The sequence below is a fragment of the Camelus bactrianus genome, chromosome 2 (assembly GCF_048773025.1).
Source record: "Camelus bactrianus isolate YW-2024 breed Bactrian camel chromosome 2, ASM4877302v1, whole genome shotgun sequence".
NCBI classification, from domain to species: domain Eukaryota; kingdom Metazoa; phylum Chordata; class Mammalia; order Artiodactyla; family Camelidae; genus Camelus; species Camelus bactrianus.
Genome location: NC_133540.1, coordinates 131,381,338 through 131,404,943, shown reverse-complemented (window position 1 = coordinate 131,404,943; position 23,606 = coordinate 131,381,338). Strand labels below are relative to the sequence as shown.

Genomic DNA, 23,606 nt, shown 5'->3' with positions numbered 1-23,606 from the left:
GCAGCCCTGCCCTCAAGGATCTCACAGCCTGGGAGGAAAACAGACAGACGGACCAGCGTCCACAATGCTGGGACATACAGTGTCCATGCCCACTGCAGCCCCGGCCCTCCCCACTTGCGCGCCCACCTTCCCTCCACCAGCCCTGCTTCTCTTTGGCAAAGGACTCTGTCTGCCAGTAGAACCCGCTCTGCTGTGACAGACGGGCAATGCCAGAGAGCTCAGGCCCACAGAAGCAACCTACGACGGCAGCTGGGACATCCGCACCCCAGCGCCCTTGCCCATCCCCGGGTAAGTGTGAGGATCCCAGGGCTCCCGGAATTTGAGCCTCTGCTCTGCGGGGCTGGGGGGGACTGGCTTGATGGTACAACCTGACCGGCAGCCTCCTGCCTTTCCTTCCCTGACTCACTTTCCAACCCTACCTGTGCTTTCTTCACCTCTCCAGGGCCCTTGGGTTTGCTCCTGGGGAAACCCAAACTAAGGCACACGGGCACTGGGGAAGCAAAGGAGAAGTGGTGACAGCGACAGTGGCAGTTCTTGTCCTGAGCACTTTATTGTGGAGACTGAGAGAATTGTCTTCTCCATGATCCCGTGTGATCCCCACGAGAATCTTGCGAATAAAGCCTCCATCCTCCCTGGAACGCGAGGGAGCAGTTGCCCCGAGTGCGCTCATCAACTTGCCCAGAGTTCAACAAGCCCTTTGGTGTCAGGGTTCAAACCCACAGGAGTCCGACTTCAGAGTGACTCCCTTACTCACGGTGGGGTGGGGGACACGCTGTCAGGAAAGGCTCTCAGTGCTGGAGGGTGGGCATGAAAGGATGGAAAGATGGCAAAGGCAAAAAAAGAGGCTTTTAGGGGAAAGGAATGATGCCAAGGAGGACACGGAGCTTTAGGACACATGGCAAGGAGGACGATGTGGCTGGAAAAATTAGCAGGGCGAACAGGTACTGGGTCCCGTCATCCTGCCGGGGTATCGTATTTGTTTCCTCAGGTGGTCATAACGAAGTACCACAAAGCGGGGGCTGAAAACAACAGAAACGGACTGTCTCAGAGTTCCAGAGGGCCAGAAGCTTCCGATCAAGGTCGTGCAGGGATGCGCTCCCTCTGAAGTCTCTGGTGGAGGGACCCTTCTTTGCCTCTTTTAATTTCTGGGGGTCGCTGTCAATCCTTGATGCCCCTGGCTAGCAGCCACATTGCTTGGATTTGGCAAGGGGATACTGCTCCACCCAGCACAGTAACTACTATTACTAGCCTCACTTGACAGATGAAGGAAGGTTTGAGACCTACCTCACAGCTCGGGACTCCAACCCAACCCTCTGCCTCCCCGGGTCCAGCACCTGACACCAGCGGCACTTCCTCCCCGGGCACAGAGCATGTGACAGAGAACGCCAGGGATACGGTTACAGGCTGGGAGCTGCGGGTTCTCTCTGCGCATCCCAAGTTGCTCTTCTGTTGGAAACTGGACCCCTTTTGGCTCCCACGTGCTGTGAATCTGAGGCAGATTCAAGACAATGGGGAAGAGCCTGAATCCCAACTCCCACTCCAGTTCTTGCTGCCTTTCCAGCCTTGGTCTCAGCACCTGTCTGAATGGAATTAGCCAACCCCACCTGCCCCACCGGGGAGAAACTAAGTGGGACCACATGAGACCGAGGAAGTGGGAGCACCTGGCAGTGTTAGGACTGGAATCTATTTTCTAAGACATCTTAGAAACACGCTTATGTTTCTCAGGAACACAGAGCTAAGAAGGCCGGACCTGGGGTCAGGAGGCTGGGCCCTGCCCCTGGCCCTCCTGCAGACCAGGAGTAGGGCCATGCACACATCTCTGGCCCTCTGGCCTCGCCTCCTCGTCGGCCAAGTGAGGTGGGTAGCAATGGCTGAATCAACCTGACCAGGAGACAGAGAGGCTAAAATGAAAAACAGACCTAAGAAAAGTCAAAGGCACTGGGTAGAGATGAGGGTCTGCTGGGAAGTCACAGAGATGCAGGAAGTTCGGGCTCTGGGGCCACCCCAACCAGGGCTTCTACTTCAGCTCCACAGTGGGGCCACCCTCCCTGAGCCTCAGTCTACTCATCAGTGAAATGGAGCTAGTATGTTCTTCCTCCGAGGACATGGGAGGGGATGCTGTGAAGGGTGTGGTGCTGTCCCACTGCAGGTACTGAATGCAGGCGCCTTTTCTTTACTTCTCGGGGTTTCAGGCATATGACACTCCCACTATAACAGGCTCTCAGCAAATGCAGTTATTGTGATCACTAGCACCGTCATCACAACCATCATCAAGGACTCGTCTGAAGGAAGGGCAGGGTGCCCGGAGGGACGTCTGCTTCCCAGGACACAGGGTCACAGGTATTCCTGGTCCTATGGCCGGAGCAGGCCTGGGTAGCTGGGGGAGACAGTTCCTACTGACTGGTGGGTGGCTTGAGCCAAGCCCTTCACCATATAGATTCAAGGAAGATTCTTCACCATACAGATTCAAGCTCCCAGGCTCTCTGTCAGGCAGGATGATGGGGGCCCAGGGAGACGAATGCAGAAAACCAAAGAGGAGGGGACAAGCAGGATGCAGTCAGGGCTGAACAGCGCTCCTCAGAAGACACACCCAGGCCTGACCCCCACTGCTGCGAAGGTGGCCGCATTTGGATAAAGGGCCTTCGCAGGTATAATTAAGTCACGGATCTCAAGATGAGTCATCCTGAATTAGGGTGGGCCCTGCACCAACCAGTGTCTCTATAATGAGAGAAAAGAAGGCAGAAGACGCACAGAGAAGCGGGTGGTGTGGCCATGGAGGCAGAGACTGGAGAGACGCTGCATCTAGAAGCCAAGGGAGGCCAAAAATTGTTGCCAGCCCTGTGGCGGATCCTCCCTGGAGCCACCAGAAGAGTGGAGAATAAGCGCCTGCTGTTTGAATCCCCCCAGTTTAGGGTTCTTTGTTACAGAGGCCACAGGAAACTGATACAGTCTGTAAATGCCCATCGTGGGCACCCACCTCTGGCTGACCAACTTAGCCGGGCACCTCTGTGAGCCCAACTGTGCGATAGGTTTCACCTGCCCCCCCGCCAGGTTCGCTGTCAGGTGTGCACGGAGCCAGGGGAGGAGCCTAGCAAGTGCCCGGGAAACGTGGGCAGGCTGCGGGGTGCAGGGCCAACTGGCGCCTGGGACCCAACCCTGAGCCCTGAGCACGTCAACTCCCAAAGCAGTGCCAGGCTCGAGTCTGTGCGTCCCAGACCCCACGTTCCAGCCCAAGCCCCTGGCCCGTGTCCCCTCCGCCTGAGCCCGTGACCAGAGCAATCTCTGGTGTGTAGAGATTAGAGCTGGAGATTTCAGAGTCAGGAACATCTCTCTGTAACAGCCCCTCACCGGCCGGCGCCACCTCTGCTCCGGTCTCCGCAGACATCATGCCCAGCGGTGCTTCCGAGACCCCGGAGACGTGAGGCCCTACAAGGGCTTTCCTTCTCCTCCAGAAAATGTTCAAAGTCCTCCCTGCCTCTGTCACTCTGACAGCATGTGTGTGTGTGTGTGTGTGTGTGTGTGTGTGGTGTGTGCTCACACACCTCAAATATATACACACACACACATACACATCACACACACACCACACACATATACACACATTCTTATCCCCACACGTAGACACGCCACACATACCACATATATATGTACACATACACACCACACACAAATACACATACCACACGTGAGACACACACACACCCTTCATGCCAGCTACCTCAAAACCCTTAGAATTTCCTTAAAGAGTTTCTCTACCGCACCACCTCCTTCTACCCTTCTCGCCTCCTCCCCGCCCCCTCCCCCTGCCCTCTCCCCCACTAACTGTCTCTGCTGGCCCAGCACTTCCTGTGGGAAGCTCCCCTTTATCTGAGGGCTGCATCAAGCCCCTTCGCAGTGGGCTCCCACAGCCCCTCCATCTCCCGTGTTTCTCCACGACACACCATTAATTCCGTGCTGCTTCTCGCTGGGTCTTCCCTGTTCCTGTCTGACAGTCAGACCCCGGACAATGTGAGGGCAGGAGCCAGACCACCTGGTTCCTGATCGAACCCCAGGTTTTTAGGGGCTCAGACGTGTGAACTTGGCACCTTGACTCTGGACTCCCAGCACCAGCATGCTCTGTTCCCTCTGCTTAGAATACCCTTCCCACCAGCGGCCCCCTGCCGCACTTCTAGCAGGCATCACCACTCCTGACCTGAGGGCCTCCCTGGCCCTGCCCTCCTGGCCTGAGCTCGAGTCTGCCAAGGAGCTGGAATTTCAGTTACAACAGGGCCCACCAGACCCCGTGTGGCCGTGGGAAGGGGGGTCCTTGGTGCCTGTACTCAGCAGGAGGTCCCTCCGTTCCTCCCAACTTGAAAGCCTGCGGCAACCACATGACTGAGGGAATCCGCTGACACTACAGTATCATTACGGCCTTCCGAGCTCATGATGGATGTTCTAGAAAGTCCATCAGCACATCTCACCACCAGGCAGCTCTGCCCAGCTCCCGGGAGCCTCTGAAATAGAAGAGGAGGGTCTGGAGCGGCCCCAGTGTCCTCTGCAGGGCAGCACAGAGCACCCCCCCCCATGAGAAATCACAGTTAATGAGGCAGAGAATGAGCAATTCGGCCAAAGTCACCCAAGTTGCTGACAGGCAAGCACCCAATTAACATTCCTCATTAGTCTGATTCAATTAGGAACTGATGTCATCACTATTAATTACAATTTATTGGGACAAATAAATAAATGCTAGCTAGCGTGGATTGCAGGAGATCTTCCTTAAGAAAGACATGTGTCAAGACACAGGGTGTCAGAAATTTGGGAACTGACTCCAAGTCAGCAAAGAAGGAGGCTGACATGTGTTGAGACCCTAGACCATGCCAGCATCGGGTGGGCCCCAGCCGGACTTCACCTTCAGAACAGTGACGTCAGATCTGCGGCAACCCAGAGGTCTGGGAGGGCCCTGGGATGCTGTACTCTGTAAAAGCTCCTGGGGGAGTCTGATGTGCAGTCAGCTGAGACTCACTTTGCTGCTGGACTGGTAAGGAAGGTCCTTGTCTGGTTGCAGCTTCAGTAACCTTGATGGGCAAGACTGTAACCCCTACTTTTCAGCTCGGGCAAACCAGACTCTGGGGGACAGGTGACCCCAGAATCAGAGAGGCCAGAGCCATGCTGGGAATGCACAGCTCTGCAGGTACAATGGCTGGCGCTGCCCTTCCGTGGCCCAGCCTGGGTGCCCCTTCTTACCTGACTCAGTTGACCGCCACTGCCCACCCCCCCCACGTGAGTGTGCAAGGATTGCATAAACAGCTGCAGTGTGGCATTAAAGGCCACGGGTTATGCTTATAGGAGCAAGAATCTGGGAAACAACCAATTTGGGGAAAAGCAAAATAAATAAATAAATAAATCAGGAATAAATAAGGTCGCTGAAAGAGAGTGATCACGCTGGGTACCATTGTTCAAACATCCTTATCTGACAAGAAGACTGACTTTGGCAGACAATGATGTTAATTACCCAGTGCATCCTCCCCTTTCTTTCTCTGTAATAGGACAATTTTCTTCCAGAAGGCAAAGTAATCCATTAAATACTCACTTGCAGCCAAGAGTAGCCATAGTTCTGGCCAACGAGATATTAGTCTGCTACTGGCTTGTAAGAAAAGTCTTACATCTAAATAAAAGGGACTAGCTATAGATGGTTCCACTTTTCTCCCCTTCACCATTTTCTGGTCCTTTCTATCTTGAGCACATACGCAATGTCTGGACCTGCAGCAGCCTCTTGTGACCATGAGGTTATGAGAGTCTCAGAGATACGGAACCTGTTATTATGGCACCACCTACCTTCAGACTTCTTGTTATGTGAGAAAAATAAACCCTCCTTGTTTATGCCACTATGATGCAAATTTTCTTTTTCTCACTCCTGAGAACATCCCCATTAGAAAATTACATGATCTGACTTTTCCCCCACAGTCCCTTAAAGAGCAAGCACAGGAAGCTCAAACTACTTGGTACTTGATTCTAAAGTACCTGTCCCCAGTCAGCATATAAAAAGAGAGAGCACCATGGGGAGGCATGCCATGACTGGGGCCCAGCCTCACTGCGTGTCCAGCTATGCTCTAAGCTAAGCCAGCCTTTCCTAGAGATGCTGAGAACAGTGCACCCACTCCGTGGACCCTTCATCTCTGAGTTCTGACCTGTATCAGGTGACGCTCACTGGTGTGCACCTGAGGTGTCGCAGGCAGACATCATGGAGATCGTGGGGGAATATGAGGCAACAAAGGCGAGTGAGAAGCAGACAACGGATGGCCTTGAATGACATTTTAAAGGGTTGGTGTTGCAGGTTGAATTATGTTTCCCAAACCAGTATGTTGAATCCCTAACCTCCAGTACCTCCAAATATGATGCATTTGGAGATAGGGCCTTTACAGAGGCAATTAAATTAAAATGGAGTCGAGAGAGCAGGCCCAAATCCAGCAGGTGTCCTCTGGCTTCCAGCACTGTGAGGCAATCCCTCCTGTGATTTAAGGCCCCAGCCTGTGAGATTTTGCCAGACCAATACAGTTGGCTTTTGTCCTGAGGGCGCTGGGGAGCTACTGTGGATCCTAGGGACACAACAGTGAGGGAATGAATGCATAAAGGAAAGAACATACAAACAACCAACAGGGAAGGTGTGGGCTTTGCAGGAAAAAGAGCTCTTTCTGACAATGGAGCGGAGGAGAGTGTGAAGGTAATTCCAAGAGGTGATCGTGGGTTTTATAAATAATTTAAAACTGCTTACACACACGGTTTCTCTCTAGAGTCATAATGGACACTGCAGTCAAGAAACGCCAACATGAGTCATGGGGACGAGACCCCAGGACCAGTCCTGGTGCTTTGGACACCCTTAGTGCCAGAAAAGTATCCTATAAGGTAACACAGGTTGGAACCACTCTATAGACATAAAAAGACCTGGGAAGACTCATCCAGAGGATGGAATGAGATCTCACTGTGGGAAGATGGGAAATGCAAATAAGCAGTGACGTCATCAAGCTGGGCAGTGATGGGTCATCTGCTCTGGCTGGTGTTTGAAAGCCATTCGCGAGTGAGCCTGCCTTTCCTGTGATATTTAGCTCTTGATAAAGCAATTCCTGGGAGCCAGCAAATTCCTTCAGAGTATGCCTCAAGCCAAACACAGCCTAATTAATATGAAAGGAATAAATGTTTCATTAAAAAGAAATGGATTCCACCCTTTATAAAAAGATGTCTGCATGAAAAATAAAAGCATCTAGTAAAAGCATCATGTTTGAAAATTCTAAAAATGAATAATAAAATAATGGCATTTGCAGCAACATGGATGGACCTGGAGATTGTCATCCTAAGTGAAGCAAGACAGAAGGATAAAGAAAAATACTATATGATATCACTTACATGTAGAATCTGAAAAAAAATGGCACAAATGAACTTATTTACGAAAGAGAAACAGACTCACAGACATAGAAAACAAACTTATGGTTACCAGAGGTGGAAGAGGATGGTGGAGAGATAAATTAGGAGTTCAGGATTTGCAGATACTAACTAACTACTATATATAAAACAGGTAAACAGCAAAGTCCTACTGTATAGCACAAGGAACTGTGTTCAGTATCTTGTAATGGCCTATAATGAAAAAAATATGAAAAGGAATATATATGTATAACTGAGAGAAAAAATTCTAAAAATGATTCTTACAGAAGAATAATAGTTCACTATGGAGACAGAGAATTTAGGCACCTGGCCCAGAGTCACCGGAGGGACCAGAATTCCAACTCAGCTCTGTCAGGCTTTGAGCCGAAGACCCTCTAGCCATTTTGGTATGCACTAATTAACTCTTGCATTGTCCTGAAAAGAGCAAACATATATTCCAAGTCCCTGCCTGCGGTAGACATCTGCGCTATGGCCCCATCATTAACTCAGTCCCTGCCACAGGACCTTTGCATCTGCTGTCTCGTCTGTCTATGATGTTCTTTCCCCTAGATCTCCACATGGTATTTTTCCTTCTTAGCAATCAGGTCTTGGCTTAAATGTCTCCATCTCAAAGAGGCCCTCCCTGTTGCCCTCTGCTCCAAAGAAAGCAGTCCTACCCTTCCAGGTAGTCTTACCCGCCCAAGCACTACACATTTTCTGCAGAGCAATTATCATCATTGAAACCATGTTTGCTTATTGTTTGTATATTTGTCTCCTCAACTAAACTGGCAGCTCTATGGCATCAGGGACCTCGTCCATCTTGTTTGCCACACCATCACCAGTACCAAAAACAATGCTGGGACAGAGCAGTCGGCACAAACATTCACTGTCTGACTCTAAAGCCTGGCACGCTTTGCCCCGTAGCTACCTTTCTCCTGGAGGATGGGCAGCTTAAAAAGATGAAAAAGATTCCAAAGACCACATTTTAAAAAACCACCTGCCACATACTCTTTCTTTTTAATATTTAGGGAGTTTCTTTTTTATTTTTTGGGGGGGAGGTAATTAGGTTTGTTTGTTTGTTTATTAATGGAGGTACTGGGATTAAACCTAGGACCTCATGCATGCTAAGCATGTGCTCTACCACTGAGCTACACCCTCCTCACTAAGATTACATTTTTAAGGGGGAAAAAAACACGCTGACAAGTCAAATGTTTCTGAACATTTAAACTTATAAACTTATACATAAAATTGAATCCCCGCTTAATTCCAAAATGGATTTGTTGCAGTCTGGGCACTCAATTGGTTAGTTTGCTATTAATCAATTTTTTTTCACGCTATGGATTCACATACAGATGTGAAAGTCGGAAACGTGGAACGAGACGGCTAATAATATGCTTGCGTGTGGAAGTGATCACCATAGCATAATAAAGTAGTGTTGGGTCTGGGATTATCATTTGTGCAGCTCTTGCTCGATTTTATCCAGAATCTTCCTTTGAGGGACGTAAAGAGCCATGATCACACAGCCGTGCCACTTTCTGCTCTCTCATGCGCAGACTGCCGCTGGCTAGTCCACGAATTTTAATTAACTCCCTGTTTCTTTTGTTTCAGCCCTATGGCTCTCTAAGCAGAGGGCCCATTGGCTAGTTCAAGAAAGACATCTGAAGCCAAGTTCTCAGAAACTTCTCCCAGAGGTAGCCTCCTCCTTCCCTTGAAAATAATTAAGCCCTGTCGACATCAAAGTTAACTCAGAGGAGAACACTCCAGCCCGGTCTCTCTGCAGGCGCAGAAGCAACATGCCCCCTGGCTCCACCATCCAAGGGGTCAAGAGGAACCTGTGGAGGATGGAGAGTGAGGCTGGAGAGGGAGGTGGTAATTGAAGAGGCATTTGTCAAAAATGAAATTTTGTAGCAGGGGAGATGGAGAAATTCTTCTCAGGACCTTAACCCAGAGGCAGTCAGTATAAACCAGTCAACTAAATATTATCAGTTGATCAGCTAATTGTCAAGTTCTTCATTCATTTATATAATATTCATTTATTTATATTATATATAGCACATATATGCATCATATATACATGTGCATATATAAATATATTATATGTGAATTTATATACACACACTGCTCAGTGGGTATGCATTTATATGCATATATGTGTATATATGTATAAGCATATATATGTGGAGATTTACACACACACACTGTTTTGTGGACTTACATATATACATATACATATATGAGTGTGTATATGTATTTGTATACCATATGTGTGTGGTGGATATACGTATACATGCCTATACACATAAAATGCATAGTGGGTGTATATATCTGTATATACATACACATGTTTACGTCTGCTATATGTGTGTATGCATATATACATGTACACATGTCTATGCACATACATGTGCTCATATACACTGCTTAGTGTGTGCACGCATATCTATACACTGCTAAGTGAGCTTGTATATGTTCATGCATTATGCATACACGTGTGTGTAAATACACGTGTGTATGTATAGCCCTTATACATACAGAGTTGCTTAGTAGGTGCTCAGGATACAACTGAGAACAGTGAGGAAACACTGCTGCCTCACAGACCGTGTGTTCTGGTGTGTGAGGCCAACAACCAAGAGGACAAATGAACAAGCATCTAATGGAGTTACGGGTAGTGATGGGTGCTCTGAAGAAAAAGGGACCAGAAAGGGCACAAGGATATGAAACGCCTGGGGTGGGTCAAGTGGCGTTCAGGGAGGGCGCACGGAGGGGACGTTGGACCAGAGTTCTGTACGGTGCGAGTGACCCTGGCAAAGGTCTGGGGGAAGGCGATCAAGGTGGAGGACACAGCAAATATAAAGGTTCTGAGTTAGAAATGAGTTCAGCGTGTTCCAGAGAGGGCTGAACAGGATGAGCCGGAGGACGGAGCGGGGAGAGGGGTGTCAGGAAAATGGGCATGAGCCAGACTGCAGGGCCCTGCGCGCTGGCTCCAACAGGTGGGCACTCATTCTGAACAGGAGGGAAGTGCTGGACATGTGAAGCAGCAGCAGCCCCATGACTGAATTCACGCTTGGTCTCTTCGCCGGCTGCCACGAAGACCCGGGCTTTCTCTGCTTTCTCTCACTCACCCACTCCCTAGGCAGCCTTTACCGAGCTTTTACCACGTGCTGAGCACTGAGCCAGGCGCTGATGAACGTGACCCATCCCAGCCTTTCAGGAATCTCACAGTCTGATGGCGGAGGCAGACAAGCACCCTGAAGACCACCCTTCTGCCAGATGTGCTGTGGGAGATGGCCAGACAAGCTAAGAGGGCCAAGTCTTCCCCCAGCATCCCTCCAGGTGCTTGCCCAAAACTTCCCAGAACCTACAACGTCACCCAGGGCCAAGAAGACACTGGAGGCATTTGAAAAATGTTAACCATATGCCAACTCTGGTGCTGGGGGCTGCATGGTCTCTGCCCCTTATTTTCACAGTAATCCTTTAAGATCAGTCTGTGCATTCTTTTTTAAAAAGTCTTTATTTGCTTTCATTCTGGAAGGGTACTTTTGTTCAGTGTAGAATTCTAGGTTGATAGCTCTCTTTCATCACTGGAAAGGTGTTGCTCCATTGTCTTCAGGCTTGCATGGTTTCCATTTCCTAACACCATGTGTCCTTTTGTTCTCTGGTTGCTTTGAAGATGTTCTCTCAATGGCTTTAAGCAATATGATGATGCTGTTCTTGGATGATGTTTTCTTTGTGTTTCTCTTGCTTGGGGTTGACTTGAACTTCTTGTATTTGATTTTATCATTTTCACCAATTTTTAAAAGACATTTCAACCATTATTTCTCCAAATACATTTTCTATCCCCCTCCCTCCTTCTGGGCCTCCAATTCCACACGTGGTAAACCACTGCACTGTGTCCCATAAGTTGCTGAGGCTCTGTTCATTTTTCCCCCTGTGTTTGTTTTGTGTAGTTTCTACTGCTCTGTCTTCAAGTTCACTAACCTTTTCTTCTGCACTGTCTAATCTGCAGTTAAACCCCTCCAATGAATTTTTCATTTTGTATATTGTAGTTTTCACTTCTAGTAGGTCTATTTGAGTGGTTAGCACAGGGGAAGAAGGTGAGGGTGAGAGACACAAAGGGGAAAGGGGATTAACAGGTACAAACTACTAGGTATAAAATAAGTAAGATACAGGGATGTAATGTACAGTACAGGGACTATAACCAATACTTTGTAATAACTTTAAAAGATGTGTAATCTATAAAAATGCTGAATCACTATTCTGTACACCTGAAACCAACATAACATTATAAAACACCTATACTTCAATAAAAACAAGTTAAGTAACTGAGTAAACTTGCAATGTCCAGTATCCAAACTAAATTAGTAGACATGCAAAGAAGAAGTAAAATATGACCCGTAAGCAGGAGAAATTAATAAAGAGAAACAGGCCCAGAAATGGCACTCGAGATGAAATTAGCATACAAGGACTTTAAAGGAGTTGTTACTAATATGCTCTATGTGTTCAAGGACTGAAAGGAAAACGTGAACATAGTAAGGATAGAAATGGGCATTCTTGTTTTTCAGAAGAAGAAAAAGACGTTTGCAGAAGCTACATGATTGGTCCAAGACACATGGTTAGAAGCAACAGGACCAGAATCTGAGCCCAGACCTCCCCATCTTGAAAGCTTGTGTTCTTTCTTCTATATTATGCTACTTCCCAAAACAAATGCACTGTGTTGTTGGACACTGATGGACACTCTCCTCTGGACCCTCATGGTTTCCTGATGATACACAGGTGACCTAAAAACAGTTCCAATCTAATTTCTGTATTTGGAGGGACAGGTGGAAACAAAACAGGCTATGTGAGGCAGTGGGGACCTCTCCAGGCTTCTGTTCATCATACATAAAATGAGGATAATAATGCCCAGTACACTGAGCTTTTAGGAGGACAAAGATGCTAAGAGGGGTCCGGTATCTAGGACAATGACTGTGAGTTTCTGACTGGCCAGGACTCTCCAGGTTGCAAATACTGGGAGCCCAATGTGATCCTGCATAAGCAAATCAGGATGCCAGTCCCCGTAGCTGGTATAGCTCATATAACTGGAAGAGAAAAAGGATGGAGGCACTGGTGGTACCTGCCCACGTCCCCTCTTGTACACCTGCACACACCTGAGGCTGCTTACTGTGGACACCTGTGACTCTCTGCTGAGGGCCTTTTTCTGGCCTGAATGGGGCAAGCCCAAGTGCAGGAGGGATAATGCTGCTTAAAGCAGCCCGCTAGCAATGCTGACTAGGGAACTGTGCATAAAAACATCATCTCTGACCTTCAGCTGCCTTCAAGGCACCCTCCCTATGGAAGTCCCGCAAGGAGGTGAGTCCAGATGCCTGCTGGTGAGTGGTTTTATCAAATGCCCATCACTGGCTTCCTTCCTTTCTGTATTTCACTCCTTCTCTCTTGCAGGTGATTCCTGGGATCAATTTTCCAAAAAAAACTGCTTGCACTCAGTTCTTTCAATTTCAGCTCCTGGAGGAACCCAAGCTCAGACAGTGACCAGCAGTGCCAGGAATGGGGTCTGGCAAGTGAGGGGGCAAAATGTAAGGAAGCAATGCTGACCCTGCACTTGGAGGACCCTGGGAGTGATGTCTCCTTAAATTTTGCCCTCCAGGTGCCTCACCTGCTTACCCCAGTCCTGATCCTACCCAGCAGGGCTCCATCCCTCCACCCACCTTTGACATCTGTTTCTGTTTCTTCACTTTGAGCCTCAAGAATATTCTTCCTTCTGCAGATGGACCTTCACCTTCATGAACTGCTGAAGAAAAGGGTCACCAACTCATGCAGACCTGTCTTCTTACAGGACATCATCCATGCGAGGAAGAGAAGAAGCCTTAGACCTCTGACTCCATGGAAGGCTTCTGAATGGCTGGGTTTGACTCACCAGCCAATCCTTGGTCCAAGCATTGGTCTAGCTGAATATGGTCCAAGTGGCTGGCACAGACATGTCACACGCCCATCTCAGAGAGTAAGTGGGGGACACGATGAATGCCCGTCCCCCGTGCCCACATGGGGTAGCGAGGTGTTTTCCAAAGAAAAGAAGATGTTATCGTGATAAGAAAGGGGACCAAAAAGCATGCTGCAGAGTCAAAAACGGCAGCCACCACAGTCACGGTGATTCCCCATTCTCTCTTCTTTTTACAGGTGAGAAAACTAAGCTTCAGGGTGGTTAGTTTCCTTTCCAGGAATCCACAACTAACACATATCAGAGTCAGCCTGCTTCCCAAGTCCAAAGTGTTTCCACTGGATACGCAGAAATTAATCTGTTGTGCCTCAACTGTCCCAGAATCCAGTCATCAAAGGGTTATAAAAGTGTTCAGAAAATTCCTGCTAAAATCAGTTCACTGCCTGCAGCTGTTTACTTTGGTGCTGCCCTGGCTACGTGCAAGTTCTCCCAGCGTGAAAGTGAAATGAGGTTTCTGTGAATCCACACGTGCTTTTTCCTGATAACCAAGGCTGTTGTCATACCTGAACAATGAAAGGTCTTTCTCGAACACTCGTAATAAATGCCAGATATCAAACTTGACAAAGGCAGAGGGCAAAGCCAAAATAACCATTCAATATTAGGAGGGTGTCTTCCTTCATCCTAGTCCAGCCCAGCTCCACCCTGAGTTTCATAATAGTCACGTAGATTCAGCTACATTTATCATGAAAGGAAGAGAATATTTGGTATTCTGAACAGAACAAAGCTATGTTCGAGTGCCTTGAAGTAAACTAATCTCAGCCTGAATACTAGATGTTTGTGCACACTCTACATGACTTTGGGTGTCATCAAGAAATTGCTACAACCTAAGAGTGACTTAAAAATAGAGCCTCTAACTAAAAATAAACCCACCATATGATCTAGCAATCCCACTCCTGAGTGTATAACCAGAGAAAAATATAGCTCAAAAAAACACACGAACCCCAATGTTCACAGCAGCACTATTTACAATAGCCAAGACCTGGAAACAACCTAAATGTCCATCGACAGATGACTAGATAAAGAAGATGTGGTACATATATACAACAGAATACCACTCAGCCATAAAAAAGAATAAAATAATGCAATTTGCAGCAACATGGATGGACCTGGAGGTCATCATTCTAAGTGAAGCCAGAAAGAGAAAGAAAAATATCGTATGATATCACCTATATGTGGAATCCGAAAAAAAAAAAAAAAGACACAAATGAACTTATCTACAGAACAGAAACAGACTTACAGACATAGAGAACAGACTTGTGGTACCAGGGATATGAGGGTGGGAAGGGGTAAGTTGGAAGTTTGAAATTTGCACCTCTGGGGAGTGACGGAAATGTTAGGTATCTTTATTGTGGCAGTGGTTTCATAGGCGCATACATCTATCAAAGTTCATCAAACAGTACATCTGAAATATATGTAGTTTACTGACAGAAACTGTATGAAAATAAAGTTGTTAAAAAACACAGAGCCACTAGAAAACTTGCCCTCTTCAAAGCATTCATTACAAACAGAGCTCTAACACATGTATGCTCTGGATACAGGTTCCGAGAGCCAAGCCAGCAGGCAAACAGCAGCAGGTGTGGGCAGAAAAGGAACATGAAACTTTCAAGGATGATGACAGGATATAATCAAATAATAACTCAGGAGGGCACATCCTAACAGGCTTGGCAGTATCCCAGGAAGGGGTGCAGAGGGCTCAGGACCAAAATCATCGTCATGAGGATAAAAGTGAAGAGCTTCTATGTGGTGTCAACTGTGCTGTGGATTAAAAGAGTTGCTTCAATTTTCCTTCTGCTATGAAATCACTCGATATTTTCCTTCTGCTATGAAATTGCTCAACAGAAAACAAAGGATTAGCAGGATTTTAAAATAGTTGTTGTTAAGTTCAGCCACTGTCCATGAGACTACAGGCAAACTTCCTAAATTCTCTGCGCCACAACTCCTCTTCTGAAAAATCTAGAGGAGGGAACCTCAAAGGTGGCACATACACTCTGCCCAAAGCTCTGGCTGACCTGTAAAGGTCACAGGTGTGGAGCAGACAGTAAGCGGTACAGCGAAGAACAAAGAAATGGACAGAGATTTATGTGCCTGCCCAGGGGGGTGGAGCAGGTAGTGTAAATCCAACCAAGTTAACTGCTTGTTAAAAGGATATTTTCAAAGAAATACAATACAACCCAAAGTCTATACAACATAACATTCACAATACCCAGGATGCAACCCAGAACTACTCAACATATAAAGAACCAAGATAATGCGACCCATCCTCAGCGGAAGTGAATCTTAACGAGACCCAGATGTTGGAATTAAGGTTAAGGACATGAAAACAGCTCTTCTGTCCACGACTACACTGCATGGTATAAAGGGCAGCATGCTAGAAATAAATGAAAATACAGGGAATCTCAGCAAAGAGCGAAAACTATTCTTTTTAATTGAGAGTTTCCACCTAGACACATCACACTCAAACTGCTGAAAGTCAAAGATTAGAAGAGTATCTTGAAAAGAGAGAGATGAAAATGACACATGAGTACCAGACAATAATGATTCAGTTTAACGACTTCTCATCAGAAAGATCAGTTGACAATGGTACAAAATATTTAAAGTAATGAAGAAAAAACTATGACCCAATCATCTGTACCCAGTAGAAATATTCAAGAAAGAAGGTGAAATAAGCACATTTCAGATAAGATAAAATTAAGAGAATGAATTGACAGGAGACTTGCCCTAAAGGAAATTCTCCAGGATGGATGGAAAGGATACCAGAGGGAAATTCAGACCTTCGTGAAAGGTATGGGTAAATACCAAGGACTATTTTCCTCCTAATTTTTTTAAAAGCCAAAAAACTACACATATTTTAAACTACATATAAATTATACATACATATAATACATATATAAAATACTTTATATTATCATTTACATTATTTTATTTTAAATATTTAACATTTTATGTATATATTATACATGTATATGTTTATATATATTTAAAGCAAAAAACTATAATACTGTAGTAGAGATTTATGATTTAAGAAGCTGTAATACACATGACAACTATAGTACAACGGCTGACAGGGGTGGTAAACAGGCCTGTACAATTGCCCAGGTTTTACATTCTATATGAAGTACAAAATAATAACTCTAAACAGACTGTGAAATAAATTGAGGATGTTTATCATAATCCCTAAAGCAACAATTTAAAAGCATAATATAAGGAAGTGTAGCTATCAAGTCATTGATAAATTAAATGAGGATTCTAAATATTCAATTATCTAAAACAAAATAGGAAAAGAGAAATAGAAAAACAAAAGAGAGAACAAATAAAACCATGCTAGACCTAAATGAAGCCACATCAGTAATTACATTGACTATGAACGGAATAAAAGGTAGAGATTGCCAGATGGATTTAAAGAGAAGCAAGACCTAATTGTGTGCTATTCTCAAGAGATTTATGTCAAACATAAAAACACAGATAGGATGAAAGAAAATGCGTGGAAAATATATGCCATGTAGTTTGGAATGGCTATATTAATCTCAGAGGAACTAAGCTGCAGAAAGAGATTATTAGCAGAGATAGAAAAGAACATTTCACAATAAGGTCAATTCATCATGAGGCCATAATGACCATAAATCTATATGCACCTGACAACAGACCTTCAAAGTGTAAGAAGCGAAACTGACAGAATTAAAGGAAGAAGAAACAACTGCACAATCAGAGTTGGAGCTTTTACACAACTGTCTCAGAAATGGATAAAAAAACTAGATTGTTAAAATCAGGAAAGACAGACATCAAAATGGCAGTTCAAGATGGCGGCTTGGGGAGATCCTGAACTCCCCTCCTTCTGTGGACACGCAAATGTACAGCTACATGTGGAGACGTTCCCTATAAAAGGGCCTGAAAACCAGCTGAACAGCTCCTCTGCGACAACAGACGAAAGAGCCACACAAGACGGGAAGGAGACGCAGAGGTGTGCTTCCCCCCCAAACCACACCCCCAGCCAGGTGACCTGAAACTGGAAAGGATCTCACAAACACGACGCTTCTTCCTGAGTAGCCAGGGGTTTGTGCCCATGTCAGGCACCCCAACCCTTGGGATCTGTATTGGGTAGATGAGCCCCCAAAATGTGTGGCTTGGAAAACCAGCAGGACTTACATCCGGAAGAACCACAGGGCTGTTGGGAACAGAGAACGCACTCTTAACGGGCTCGCAGGCAGATTCACTCACCCTGGGACCCAGGCCATATGTGAAGAAGATTCATTAACTACTCTTAGCATCTGCTGGAGGGACAGGAATCTGTGGAGACTCTCCCTGGGGATGGAGATGCTGGCCGGTGGCAGTTTTGTATTCTCCCTGTGTCTTGATAGCACCAGTGCTGGCAGGTGCATTTCTGCACTGTCCCTCTCACTTGCCAGCCCCACTGTGCATCCCCCCTCCTCCTGCCACTTATGCAGCCCTGTCAAAGCCAGTGGGTACATGCAGCCCACCCAGGGGATGCCCCTTGAGTACCTGCTCTAGTGGCCCCATGGTTCTGAAACAACCAGAGAGACTATTCTTAGAAGGCTCCCACACTCTAGTCACTGTACAGACAGCCAACTGCAATGCACCCCAGTCTTCCTGTAAAAAGGCCTATTTACCTGTCTTGGAGCTTCAGCCTGAGGGGCAGGCTTCTGGTGTTCCACACATCTAGAGGTTGTGTAAGTGCTCTCAGGGAACGTGGGCTACAGCTCACTGGTTCCTCCCAGCAAGGAGCTCAAGCACACATCTGAAGCCCCAATTTTTGCAACTATCATCAACAGGACACCCCTAGATCGCCTGCTATGGAGGCCAGCAGGGTTTACAATTGTGGTCCCACGTTACTATATATATCTGCATCCCTTAAAAGCTGCTGCCTGCAGGTCTAGCTTCGAATCAGACGGAAACTAAGGGCTAACAGAGATCCCACCCTCTGAAACATCCACAGGTCTTGGCATAACTTCAACAACTGGGAACTACCAAGAATAAATCAGTGTGCTAAGTAAGACAATCACAAAGGTTCAGGATACAGCCAAGAGCTGGGGTAGGGTTAAACAGTAAGGTTGATCTCCTATAAAAGGCAACTACTTGAAGACTAGGAAAGACAGCTGATTTGTCTAAAACATAGAGACAGACACAGAGAGTCGAGCAAAATGAGGAGAGAAAGGAATATATTCCTAATAAAAAGAGAAGATTAAAAACCAGAGGGGGGAAAAAACCCTTAATGAAATGGAAATAACTAATTTACCTGAAAAGGAGTTCAAAATATTGGTCATTAAGAGGCTCACTGACCTCAGGAGAAGAATATATGACCATAGAACTTCAACAGAGACAGAAAACATAAGAAAGTACCAAATATAAGTCACAGAGATAAAGAATACAGTAACTGGGCTGAAAAATACACTAGAGGGGTTCAAAAGCAGACTAGATGAGGCAAAGAAAGAATCAGTGATCCAGAAGACAGGTCACTGGAACTCAAACAGAGCAGCAAAAAGAAAAAAGAATTTCAAACAGTGAAGATAGCTTAAGGAACCTATGAGACAACATCCAGTGGAATGACATAGAGTTCCCAGGAAGAGTAGAGAGAGAAAGGGGTAGATGACTTATTTGAAGGAATAATGGCTAAAAACTTCCCTAACCTGGAGAAGGAAACAGAGCACATTCAGGAAGCCCAGAGAGTTTTAAACAAGATTAACCCAAACAGACCCACACCAAGACACATTATAATTAAAATGTCAAAAGCTAAAGACAAAGTCATAAAGGCAACAAGGGAAAAACAACTTGTTACGTACACAGGAACCCTCATGAAACTATCAGCAGATTTTTTAGCAGAAACTCTGACAGCCAGAAGGGAGTGGCATGGTATATTCAAGGTGCTGAAATGTGGATAAAAAAACTGAGACCCATCTCTATGCTGCCTCCTACAGACTCATTTCAAATGTAAGAATACACACAGAGTGAAAATGAAGGGATGTACATACTTAGCCATTTGTCATCGCTTTCTGAGTAAGGAGGAGCAGACTGGGGCTTCATTGGGGAAAACCCTTTTCTCCTTCTAAAAGTCCCTGCCACCTCCTCATTTTTTTCTATCACCTTTAACCGAGAACAATCAAAGATCACGAAGATTCACTTACCAAAATCAAATGTCAAAACTTCCAACAAAGTAAAGTCCAATAGAGTTGGCTTCACTATATAATTTTACCAAACATGTAAGAAAGAATTAACAACAATTTTCTCAAAGTCTTTTTGAAGAGGAGGCAGTATTTCCACTCGTTTTATGGGCCCTGCATTAACCTGATACCAAAGCTGATACCAAAGCCAAAGACACCACAAGGGGAAAAAATGAAAACTACAAGCCAATATCCCTTGATTATGGATGCAAAATCTTCAAAAAAATACTAGCAAATTGAATCCAATAACACATTTAAGGGATCATAAGCCATAAGTAAGTGGGATTTTTCCCTGGAATGTAAGGATTGTTTAACATATGACAATCAATTAATATGACATACCAAATTAACAGAATAAAGGATAAAAATCACATGATTGTCTCAATAGAAGCAGAAAAAGCATTGGACAAAATTCAACACCCTTTCATTATTTAAAAAAAAAGCCCTCAGCAAGCCAAGAATAGAAGGAAATTAACTCAACACAATATAGGCCACATATGAAAAGCTCACAGCTAACATTATATTCAGTGGTGACAAATTAAAAGATTTTTCTCTAAGATCAGGAACAAAGCAAGAATGCCCATTCTGACTACTTCTATTCATCACAGACTATAAATCCTAACTAGAGTAATTAGCTAAGAAAAAGAAATAAAAGGCATCCAAATCAGGGAGGAAGAAGTAAAATTGCCTCTGTTGCAAATGATATGATCTTGTATATAGAAAACCTTCAAGATACCATAAAAAATTAGAACTAATAAATCAATTCAATATGACTGAAGTGTTGTACACCAGAAATTGACACAACATTGTAAACTGACTATACTTAAATTTTATATATATATATATATATATATATATATATATATATATATATACACACACACACACACACACACACACACACATATATATAAATTAATTCAGTAAAGTCACAGGGTACAAAATCAACATACAACATACAAAATCAGTTGTGTTTCTATATACTAAGAATGAATTATCTGAAAAGGAAATTAGAGAAATCTCATTTATAATGCACCAAAAAGAATAAAACACCTAGAAATAAACTTAACTAAGGAAGTGAAAGACTTGTATATTGAGACTTGTATACAAAACAGTGATGAAAAATTAAACAAGACACAAACGGAAAGGCAGCTGTTTCATGGGTTGGAAGACTTAATATTGTCTAAATGTCCATACTACCCAAACTGACCTACAGATTCTATGTAATCCCTAACAGAATTCAATGGCCTTTTTAAAAAGAAATGGAAAAAATAATGCTAATTCATATGGAACCACAAAAGACCACAAATAGTCTAACTGATCTTGTGCAAGAAGAACAAAACTGGTGGCATCACACTTCCTTACTTCAAATTATATTACAAAGTTATAGTAATCAGAACAGTGTGGTCCAGGCATAAAGACTGATAAATAGACCAATGGAAAGCCCAGAATAGAAAGCCCAGAAATAAATCCATGCACATATGCTCAATTGATCTTTGACCAGAATGACAAAATAAACAATGGGGAAAGGGTAATCTTTTCAACAACTGTTGTAGGAAAATTGGATATCAACATGCAACAGAATGAAATGGATCCTCATGTCACACCACACACAAAAAAATCAACTCAAAATGGATTAAAGACCTAAATATTAAGACCTGAAATTTACTGTACACTGCTTAGAAGAAAAATAAGGAAAAAGCTTCATGACATTGGGCTTTGCAATGATTTCAAAGATATGACACCAAAAGCCCAGGGAACAAAAATAAATAAGTGAGGCTACATCAAACTAAAAAGCTTCTGCACAGCAAATAATCAACAGAATGCAAAGGCTACCTGTGGAATGGGAGAAAATATTTGTAAACCACATATCTGATAAAAAGTTAATTTCCAAAATACATAAGGAACGCCTACATTCAACAGCATAAAAACAAACAAACAAAACCCCTAAATAGCCCAATTTTAAAATGGCTATGGCTTAAATAGACATTTCTCCAAAGAAGATGTACAAATGGCTAACAAGTATATGAAAATGTGCTCAACATCACTACTCATCAAATCAAAGTCACAGCGAAATACCACCCCATATCTATCAGGATGACCACTATCAAAAAACAAAAGACAACAAATGTTGGCAAGGATGTGGAGAATTTGGAGCCCTTGCACACTGTTAGTGGGAATGTAAACTGGTGCAGCCACTGTGGGAAACAGTATGGAGAGTCCTCAAAAACTTACAAATAGAGCCACCATGTGATATGATCCAGCAATCCCATTTCTGGGTTCATTCTCCAAAAGAATTGGATTCAAGGTCTCTAAGAGATATTAGCACTCCTATGTTTGCTGCAGCACTATTAACAACAGTCAAGATGTGGTAACAACCTACGTGTCCACTGGCAGATGAATGGATCAAGAAAATGTGGTCTACAGGTACAGTGGAATACTAGACAGCCTTAAAAAAGAAATTCTGCCGTATGCCACAACCTGGATAAATCTTGAGGACATGATGCTAAGTGAAATAAGCCAGTCACAGAAAGATAAATACTGCATGATTCCACATATATGAGGTATCTGAAATAGTCAAATTCATAGAACCAAAGAGTAGAATGGTGGTTGCCAAAGGACTAAGGCGGGGGGTGGGGGGAACTGGGGAGCTGCTAACTAATGGGTATCATTTCAGTCAAGCAAGATGTCTAAGCTCTAGAGATCTGCTGTACAATGTTATATTGATCTATAGTCAATAATAATACGTATCACTTAAAAGTTTAAACAAGTAGACAGTGTGTTAAGTATTCTTCTCACAATCATTTTTTTAAAATAAAATGCCTACATTGCAGGAAAGAGCTGCTGTTGGCCATCACATAAATTCATGGGATTTTTTTCCACTTTCCGTATTTAGATGCTGAAGGAAGAAACAGCATTAGCAATCTTGAAATAATTACCATTGTAATTCACCTAAAGCAGGGCTGCCGTGGTAATTTAATTTTCAGAATGAAATTACAGCGGATCCAAAGGAAACTATTCAGACTTCCTCTCACATTTCACATTTGGCAAATTCGAATCTTTCTGTCAAACAGGAAATTCCCAGTGCCCAGCAACCAGAGCAACAACAAACCCACAAAAGTGCACATCTGCATAAGCCTGGTGGGCGGGGCTTTTATATTTGATGATTGATGTTTTTGTAAAAATCCAGCATTCTTACCTTTCCAAAACTCCCTTTACCAATGGCCCGCAGAATCTGAAAATGGTCAAAGTTGACTGTAAAAGAAAGAAGAGAAAACAAGAACCAAGTCAGATTTGCCAAACCTCGTATTGGTCCTTGAAAGTCCTTACCGGCATACTCATCCATTTATTCCAAATGGCTTCTGGCTTACTGCATTATGTTTGCCATGGTGGCACTCCACCACCGAATGGATACTTCTTGGCATATTCTATTCTTCCCTCTTCCTCCACCCCAAAACCCCCCATATATTTGGCAGTTAACACTTCACCAATAGCTATATAGGAAGAGAAACATCTTCCAGGCCCAGGGGAAGGGATGGCAGAGAAAAACTTGGACACTTCGATTCTCAGATTCTTGTACTTGCTGTGTTTCCTCTGCAGGATGACCTTTCCCTACTTCTGGTCCCTGTCCTGTCCACCAAGCACTCTTACCTTACATGCTCAGACAGCCACAAACCTATCTCAGTGTCCAAGGAGTTAATCCTTCCTGCCTCCTTTATGGAACCTCTGAACCCCTCAGCGTCATGACCACATACATCATGGTCCTTTCCTGCTTGGACGTCTGTCTGACTCCTGGAATCTGGAGCCCGGAGGTCAAGGATGATGAACTCACACCCTCCTCCTGGTACTGCCCTGCCTCATGCCTCCCCTTCCTGATGCTCCTTGATGGGACTCCCCATTCTTGTTCCTTCTGTTGCCTTATTCCCATATGGCCTCCACCCCATCCCCACAGCACAACAGGCCAACAGTGTAGGGCCATGCTGCTTGAGCCAATGGACACCTTTCTGTCCCCCTTCTGCTTGGCCACGCTCTCTTTTCTGAAA

General features: G+C 44.8%; 1 protein-coding gene across 3 annotated transcripts in view; it reads right to left on the bottom strand.

Annotated features, from left to right (window-relative positions):
• The window catches only part of STK32B (serine/threonine kinase 32B), a 301,945-nt gene that overhangs the window by 216,375 nt on the left and 61,964 nt on the right, over positions 1 to 23,606 (bottom strand). For 2 of the 3 annotated variants that reach the window (XM_074350416.1, XM_074350409.1), the window contains exon 2: positions 22,763 to 22,818. The exons of the other annotated variant lie outside the window; for it this stretch is intronic. In XM_074350416.1, coding sequence (XP_074206517.1) covers positions 22,763 to 22,818 — 56 coding nt within the window. The remainder of the gene's footprint in view (positions 1 to 22,762; positions 22,819 to 23,606) is intronic. 3 annotated transcript variants of the gene reach the window in all.